The 9,035-nt window shown below is 41.1% G+C and overlaps 2 protein-coding genes across 2 annotated transcripts; both read left to right on the top strand.

The window, feature by feature from the left end:
* Positions 1 to 802: 802 nt before the first annotated feature.
* Positions 803 to 2,506, top strand: LOC138906248 (uncharacterized). The gene is made up of 3 exons (XM_070194780.1): positions 803 to 1,120; positions 1,270 to 1,977; positions 2,282 to 2,506. The coding sequence occupies exons 1-3, from the start codon at positions 803 to 805 to the stop codon at positions 2,504 to 2,506; spliced, it is 1,251 nt and encodes a 416-aa protein (XP_070050881.1).
* A 5,795-nt stretch (positions 2,507 to 8,301) lies between these two features.
* On the top strand, positions 8,302 to 8,835 carry LOC138906247 (uncharacterized). The gene has a single exon (XM_070194779.1). The coding sequence runs from the start codon at positions 8,302 to 8,304 to the stop codon at positions 8,833 to 8,835; it is 534 nt and encodes a 177-aa protein (XP_070050880.1).
* The last annotated feature ends 200 nt before the right edge of the window (positions 8,836 to 9,035 follow it).

Raw genomic sequence — 9,035 nt, 5'->3', positions numbered from 1 at the left:
AATGATTGATGCCACGGTCTGGCACGAGTTAATGAGTTTCCTCGATGCTTATTTTGGGTACAATCAAATCAAGATGAAACTAGAATACAAGGAAAAGACTTCGTTTATAATGAATTTTGGTACATATTATTACAATGTGATGCCCTTCGGGTTAAAAAAACGTCGGAGCCACTTATCAACGGCTCGTGAATAAGATGTTCGAAAAACAAATTGGAAAGACTATGAAAGTATATATAGACGATAAGCTCGTTAAGTCTTTGAATTCAGGTGACCACTTGAAGCATTTGCAAGAAACATTCGATATCCCGATGAAGCATAATATGAAGCTTAACCCCGAGAAGTGTGCTTTCAGGGTCAGTTCGGGTAAGTTCCTAGGATTCCTAGTCTCGCAAAGAGGAATTGAGGTAAATCCCGACAAAATCAATGCCATAGAGGACATCCCGGATCAATTGTCTAACGTAAAAGAAGTCCAGAGGCTCACAGGGAGATTGGCAACTTTGAGCAGGTTCATTTCCGATCATCCAAAAAATGTCATCACTTCTTCTCACTACTCAAAAAGAAAAACAATTTCAAATGGACACCGGAGTGTCAGCAAGCCTTGAAAGAGTTGAATAAATATTTGTTAAGCCCTCCGTTGCTCTCAAAACCAAAAAAAGGTGAAACATTGCTAGTCTACCTCACGGTTTTAGAAGTTGCGGTAAATGCAGTTTTAGTCCGAGAGGGTGGAGATACGCAATCTCCCATTTATTACGTTAGCAAAATTTTAACGGGAGCATAGACTCGCTACCCACATCTGGAAAAGATGGCCTTAGCTCTTGTAGTTGCCGCTCGGAAGCTGAGGCCCTACTTCCAATACAACCCGATAGCTGTGGTGACTACTTTCCCTGTGAGGGATATCCTCCATAAACCCGAGCTCTCGGGTAGATTGGCCAAATGGGCTATCGAAATGAGCGAGTTTGATATAGAGTATAAACCGAGGACTGCAATTAAGTCGCAAGGCTTGGTTGACTTCGTGGCCGATTTCAGTCCGGGACTATTGCCTCTGGCAGCTAAGAAGGCAATAATGGTGTCAGAATTGGCATCAATAGCTTGGACCTTATTTATGGATGGAGCTTCAAATGTAAAAGGGTCCGAGCTCGGAGTAGTCTTGGTCACGCCTTCGGGGGAAACCTTAAGGCAAGCCATCAGAATGATTCCTTTAACTAACAATGAAGCGGAGTACGAAGCTTTGATTGCAGGGCTCAAATTGGAATCAAATATGATTCGCAGTTGGTGGTAAATCAGGTCTACGAAATTTTTGATACCAAAGAGGAACGTATGCAACAATACGTGGTAAAGGTTCAGGCTTTATTGGCGCGTTTCCGGGAGTGGTCAATTACTCATATCTCGAGGGAAGATAATGTGGAAGCAGATGCATTGGCAAATTTGGGCTCAATGACAGAAATCCAGGGATTAGAATTAGGGATGGTAGAACAACTGATGAACTCAATCTTGGACACAGATGGTTACTCTGAATTGAATTCTACTAGTTTGGTCTGGGACTGGAGAAACGAAATAATCGATTATCTCGAGCATGAAAGGTTGCCCAAAGAACCCAAAGCATCAAGAGTGTTAGGCGCCAAAGCTGCACGATATAGCTTCAAGAAAGGCCAATTGTACAGAAAATCCTTTCGAGGCCCGTTGGCCCGGTGCTTAGGAGCATCAGAAGCTAACTATGTCATGAGAGAAGTCCATGAAGGGATATGCAGCAACCACTCGGGTGCAGATTCTTTGGTGCTGAAATTAGTTCGGGCAGGATATTACTGGCCCCGTATGGAACAAGATGCCAAAGACTTCGTACGAAAATGTGAAAAGTGCCAACGCTACGCACCATTAGTACATCAACCAACAGAACCCCTATATTCGGTTCTGTCCCCGTGTTCGTTCATGAAATGGGGGATGGACATCGTCGGACCGCTACCACCGGCTCTTGGAAAGGTAAGGTTTCTTTTAATTTTGACTTACTATTTTTCTAAATGGGTGGAAGCAAATCCTTATCAGAAGACCGGAGAATGCGAAGTGGTCGACTTCCTATGGGAAAATATAATTTGCAGGTTTGGAATACCAAAGGAGATTGCATGAGACAATAGGCAGTAGTTTATCGGCGCAAAAGTTACAAAGTTCCTTGAAGATTTGATGATATAGAGGATCACCTCTTCACCTTATCATTCGAGCGCAAATGGTCAAGCCGAATCAACAAACAAAGTGATTATTCAAAATCTCAAGAAAAGATTGGAAGCAGCAAAAGGAAACTGGCCTGAAGAATTACCTGGGGTTCTATGGGCCTACCGAACAACGGCCAAGTCAAGCACAGGAGAAACCCAATTTGCTCTTTATGTACGGTGCAGAAGCTTTGATACTGGTGGAAGTAGGGGAACCAACCTTAAGGTATTTCCAGGCGGATAAAGAATCAAACAACGAAGCAATGCTAATCAACTTGGAGCTACTCGAGGAGCGCAAGGACTAAGCGCATGTAAGATTGGCAGCTCAGAAGCAGGGAATGAAGCTATATTATAATCGAAGAGCCAACCTCCATTATTTAAAAGTAGGAGACTTGGTCTTGAGGAAGGTAACTCAAAATACCCGGGAACTCAACGCTGGCAAGTTAGGCTCAACATGGGAAGGCCCTTACTGGACTTCAGCTATCACTGGGAAAGGATCATACGAGTTAGAGAACCAGAACGGAGACAAATTGCCCAACAACTGGAACGTGGCTCACCTCAAAAGATATTACTGCTGACAAACAACAGTCAAACGGAAAATATGTGCTGCACTCTTTTTCCCATCGTTCAGTTTTTATCCCAATTGGGTTTTTTCTGGCAAAGGTTTTTAACGAGGCAGCAACAGAAAGCATACTACGAAGACAACAGTAATAAGACCTTTGATAACAAGGCAAACAAACAAGTTTCCACTTGGGGATGATTAGATAATATTTGTTTCGATAGCAAATTCCCATCGGAAAGTTAACTTTGCTGCCAAACAGAGGTTACCCGACCGTTCATGAGCACAAACCACTAGAGGACTGTTAGGTATTCTTTCGCTCGATAGCATAGATTCCTAAGGCAAAGCAAAGTATATTGTCGAGTGGAGGATTACCTAGCAATTCATTGGTGGAGCCTTCGAGGATGATAAGTGGGGATTTTGACTACTTATTAGCGCCTTTTTGCTTTCGTTTTAGTACAAAAGCGCTTAATTGTGTTCCCGTAAACTGATGAAATCTGCTTAATTACATGAATATTGGAAGATGAGCTCTCAAGATGAAATCCAACTCAAGAGGGAGTGATCTGAACTCAAGGAAAAAAACAGGTACAAAAGCTCACAAGTGCGGACCACAGATTATCATCTGCGGCCGCAGGATGTGAAGAAACGCCCATCAGAGAAGTTTGAAAAGTGCGGTCTGCACATGATATGTGCGGCCGTAGAAACTGGGCAAGAGAAAAAGTTCAGAGAACCTACATCTCAAGTTCAACAAAAGTGCGGACCGCATAATTATTGTGTGGCCACTGAAGAATAGCCACGCGGCCGCAGGCACATTTGTGCGGACCACAGAAGAGTAAGGTGCGGCCGCATACACATTTATGCGGACCGCAGAAAGAGAGAAGTGCGGCCGCAATTCAGAATTATGTGGCCGCATGGTTTCCAATCCTGTTAGGCTGAAGTAAAGTGCGGACCGCACATGGAATTGGGCGTCCGCAGAACCTCCAAAATGGCATTTTTATTCGAAAATTCTAGCCCTGTATAAATAGAAGACTTTCACTTTTTTAGGTTAAGTTTTGACATCAGCTGCTACAGTAGACAATTTCTTTTACTCTTTTTAGGAGTTTTTGCTATTTTGAGCTTTTTGAATATTGATTTCAGCATTTTAATTATCAATATGCGTTTAATTAGTATTTATTCTTCTATTTCTTTTATCTTAAGCATGAGTAGCTAGATTTTCACTAGGGTTGTGATCCAACCCTAGAGTGTAATCTTAATGGGTGTTTGATTTATTTCTTGTTTATGTTTGGGTTTTTATTATTTAGCCTTGTTCTTGCTTTTAATTGTAGAATTAATGGTTGCAAACATTAGTTCATGCCTATTTGACTTGGTCTCTACTTGAGAAAGAGAGACTTAGTCTAGGAAAACTTGGTTAACAAGAAATTGGGTAAATCGAGCGATTGATAGTCCCAATAAAAGGGTTGAACCTAGAGGTAGTAAAACCCGACTTGAGCTTTGTATCAAACATTTTGTTCAATACCAATTTGGACTTGAGAAAGCCAAACTGGACAAAAATCACTCTCTGACCGAGAGGTATTGAGTGGGTACTCGAGTGCTGATAGCTATAATACACCCCGTCCAATAAAACAAGCTTTAAAGTTTATAACTCGTTAGGCAAACACCTAGGTGAAGGTCATAGCCCTAGGCCTTTTACATCATTTGAAAAACAACAATAAAAACACATTCCTAGTTTCAATTCTTAGTTTGTAATTTTAGTTTAAATTAGACCTAGAAACAACCCAAGTTTGTGGAAGTGCAATTTGAGATATTTCAAGATCATACACTATAATATATACCCCTAAGTCCCATTCATAGCTCCCTGTGGAAAATTGACCCCGACTCCTTGTTGGGTATTACTATTGCATTGACCGTTTCATAACCCTAAATAATGGTGTGACTTGGACGAGATCAATTTTTGGCGTCGTTGCCGGGGAGCTAAAAATGGATTTAGCTATATATTTGGTTTTGTGTTCCCGTAAACTGATGAAATGTGCTTAATTAAAGGAATATTTGAAAATGAGCTCCCAAGATGAAATCAAACTCAAGAAGGATTGATTTGAACTCAAGGACAAAAACAAGCAAAAAAGCTCACAAGTGCGGACCACAGATTATCATCTGCGGCCACAGGATGTGAAGAAACGCCCATCAGAGAAGTGTGAAAAGTGCGGTCCGTACATGATATGTGTGCCACAGAAATTGGGTAAGAGCAAAAGTTCAGAGAACCTGCATGTCAAGTTCAACAAAAGTGCGGACCGCACAATTATAGTGCGGCCACAGAAGAACAGCTACGCGGCCGCAGTCACATTTGGGCGGACCACAGAAAAGCAAGGTGCTGCCACAGACACATTTGTGCAGATTGTAGAAAGAGAGAAGTGCGGCCGCAGTTCAGAATTATGCGGCCGTAGGTTTTCCAATCCTGTCAGGCTGAAGCAAAGTGCGGACTGCACATGGAATTGTGCGGCCGCAGAACCTCTGAAAAGGCATTTTTGTCCGAAAATTCCAGCCCTATATAAATAGAAGAGTTTCACTTTTATAGGTTCAGTTTTGACATTAGCTGCTACAGTAGACGGTTTATTTTACTCTTTTTAGTATTTTTTGCTATTTTGAGCTTTTTGAATATTGATTTCATCATTTTAATTATCAATATGGGTTTAATTATTATTTTTTCTGTTATTTCTTCTATCTTAAGCATGAGTAGATAGATTTTCACTAGGGTTGTGACCCAACCCTAGAGTGTAATCTTAATGGGCGTTTGATTTATTGCTTGTTTATGGTTGGGTGTTTATTATTTAGCCTTGTTCTTGCTTTTAATTGTAGAATTAATGGCTGCAAACATTAGTTCATGCCTATTTGACATGGTCTATACTTGAGAAAGAGAGACTTAGTCTAGAAAAACTTGGCTAACAAAAAATTGGGTAAATCAAGAGATTGATAGTCACAATAAAAGGGTTGAGCCTAGAGATAGTAAAACCCGACTTGAGCTTTGTATCAAACTTTTTGTTCAATACCCATTTGGACTTGAGAAAGCCAAATTGGACAAAAATCACTCTCTGACCGAGAGGTATTGAGTGGGTACTCGAGTGTTGATAGCTAAAATACACACCCGTCCAATAAAACAAGCTTTAAAGTTTATAACCCGTTAGGCAAACACCTAGGTGAAGGTCATATCCCTAGGCCTTTTATATCATTTGAAAAACAACAATAAAAACACTTTCCTAGTTTCAATTCTTAGTTTGTAATTTTAGTTTAAATTAGACCTAGAAACAACCCAAGTTTGTGGAAGTGCAATTTGAGATATTTCAAGATCATACACTATAATATATACCCCTAAGTCCCATTCATAGCTCCCTGGAAAAAATCGACCCCGACTCCTTGTTGGGTATTACCATTACATCGACCGTTTCATAACCTTAAATAGTGGTGTAATTTGGATAAGATCAATTTTTGGCTTCGTTGCCGGGTAGCTAAAAACGAATTTAGCTATATATTTGGTTTTGTATGTGAATTGTCTTCTTTTCCTTCCGTGTTACAGATTTATGTAAATCAATTGTAGGTGCAACAATGGCCCTCATCAATGATCAACTCGAAAACATGCTTTTAGGGGATGTGGACGTTGAAGATGACCAAGTTGAAGAGGTTCCTCTTGAACCTCAAGCAAATAGATGAGGTTGACCGCCTAAATACAACGTCCCAGTTCCACCCCTACCTCCGGTAAGATCGGCTCCATACCGGGTGTTGCCGAATGAAGGGTATGTAAGTGCCATAGTCCCGCCCCGCATTAGGGCGGGCAACTTTCAAATCACGAATGTAATGCTCACATTGCTAGAGCAATGAGGTTTCTTCACCGGGGATCCGAGTAAAAATGCATACAAACACTTGAAGAGGTTTGCGGACACTTATTGGGGGAGTAAACAGTCAAATGTCTCCGAGGATTCTTTAAGGTTGAGGCTATTTCCTTTCTCTCTACGGGGGAAAGCCCTGGATTAGTTAGAGAAATTTCCAAACCATTCCATCCATACATGGGATGAGTTGGTGGAGAAATTTATCTCCAAGTTCTTTTCTCCTAGGCATATGGCTAGTCTTAGAGACAAGATTCTAGCATTCAAACAAGAGCCCAATGAGCTGTTGCATGAAATATGGGAGAGGTACCGAACTATGGTCAAAGAGTGCCCCAATAATGATATGACGGAGGCTATGATTTAATAAACTTTCTACCGGGGGATCAATACGACCAATCAGTGTGTTGTAAATCAACTTGCCGGTGGAAATTTCATGACAACGTCATATGCGGAAGCTTGTGAGATTTTAGATGAAATAGCGGACACTTCATCGGTATGACAAAGTAAGGAAAATGTTCCTCAAGGTGATCTGAACGTGACTCACCTACATAAAGAATTGCGTGATCATGGGCAAGCTATTACAGAATTGACCACCACAATGAATCAATTAGCCATTGCTCAACTTCAACAAGTGCAAAGTCCTAAGCAAGTCAATGCCATGGAGGGAGTTAGTATGATGATGAACAAAAGAAGGCCCGAGGGTCTACAAGTGCAAAACCGTATGGAGAATTATGTGCAACAAGATAGTGGGTTTGATCAAGATGAATCTTACAATGAATAAAAGGAGGAAGTGCAATACATGAACAACTTTCAAAGTAAAAGAAACAACTCTCAAGGCCCAAATCAAAAACAATGGTGACATCAAGGTAATCAAGGTAATTGGAGTGGTGGCACCAATCAAGGGAATTTGAATAATAACAATCAAGGAAATTGGAGTGGTGGAAATAACCAAGGCAATTGGAGTGGCAATAATCAAGGATATTGGGGAGGCAACAACCAAAGGGGATGGAAGAATAATCAAGACAATCGGCGGTCGGGTTTTCAAAGGCCCCCGATGTATCAACAACCAAGAAACCTGCCTCCTTATCCTTCCCATGGTCCAAGTTCTTCCAACAATGAGATGGGACGAATCGAGAATATGTTCAAGCAAATGATGGAGAAGAATGCCAACTCCGATGCCCAACTAGTCTCTCACAATACATCTATCCATAACTTGGAAGTCCAAATGGGTCAACTCTCTCAAGCCCTAAATACTCGTCCTAAGGGGGCACTACCAAGTGACACGATGGTGAACCCAAAGGGTGGGAACAACATGGGACATGCCATGGACGTTACTACAAGGAGTGGAAAAGGTGGGGATGCACCGACCTCAAGTCAAAGGAAACTTATGGATGATGAGCAAGTGGTTCAAGAATATGAAACCCCGAAAAATGTGGTGAAAACAAATGATGAAGTGCGGATTGATATTGATGACAATGTGGAAGAAGCTCAAGAGGAAGTGAACCCGTCTAGGGATCACATTGTTGACATACTGGAACTGGTAGTGCAAAAGGCTAAGGCACCAATACCTAGGCCTCCTCCTCCATATCCTCAAAGGCTTGCCAAGAAAAATGTCAAGAATCAATTCAAAACGTTCATTGACATTATGAATAGTCTATCAATCAATATGTCATTGGTTGAAGTCTTGGAGAAAATGCCTGGTTATGCAAAATTTATGAAGGATTTAGTGACAAAGAAGCGGTCGATGAATTTTGAAAATATAAAAATGACTCATCAAGTGAGTGCAATTGTGCATTCCATGGCTACCAAGTTAGAGGATCACAGCGCTTTCACGATTCCTTGTACAATTGGAAGTGCGGAGTTTGCAAAAGCCCTTTGTGATCTTGGGGCAAGTATCAATTTGATGCCCTTTTCAATTTTCAAAACTTTGGGAATTGGAAAACCAAGATCCACATCCATGAGAATACAAATGGCAGATTGTACCATGAAGAGACCATTGGGAGTGATTGAAGATGTATTAGTTCGTGTCGATAAATTTATTTTTCCGGCAAATTTTGTCATTCTTGATTGTGAGGTTGATAATGAGGTGCCGATTATTCGTGGTAGACCTTTCCTTACTATGGGGAAGGCTCTAGTTGATGTTGAAGACGGAGAACTTACCTTCCGGGTTGGTGATGAAATAATGGTTTTCCATGTGTAAGTCCATGAGGCAACCCAATAGCAAAGAGGTGTGTTCTTTCGTGGACTTGGTGACCGATGTGATTGTAGATGAAACAAATGATGTGATGAATGTTAATGATACATTGGAGGCCGTATTTCTCAACTTTGATGATGACGAGATGGATGGCTTCATGGAATGTATGAACTCTTTTCAAGGAATGGGGTCGTACACTTATGAAC

Source organism: Nicotiana tomentosiformis, chromosome 2 (assembly GCF_000390325.3).
Source record: "Nicotiana tomentosiformis chromosome 2, ASM39032v3, whole genome shotgun sequence".
In the NCBI taxonomy this organism is placed as follows: Eukaryota; Viridiplantae; Streptophyta; class Magnoliopsida; order Solanales; family Solanaceae; genus Nicotiana; species Nicotiana tomentosiformis.
This window is presented reverse-complemented; position numbering and strand designations above follow the sequence as displayed.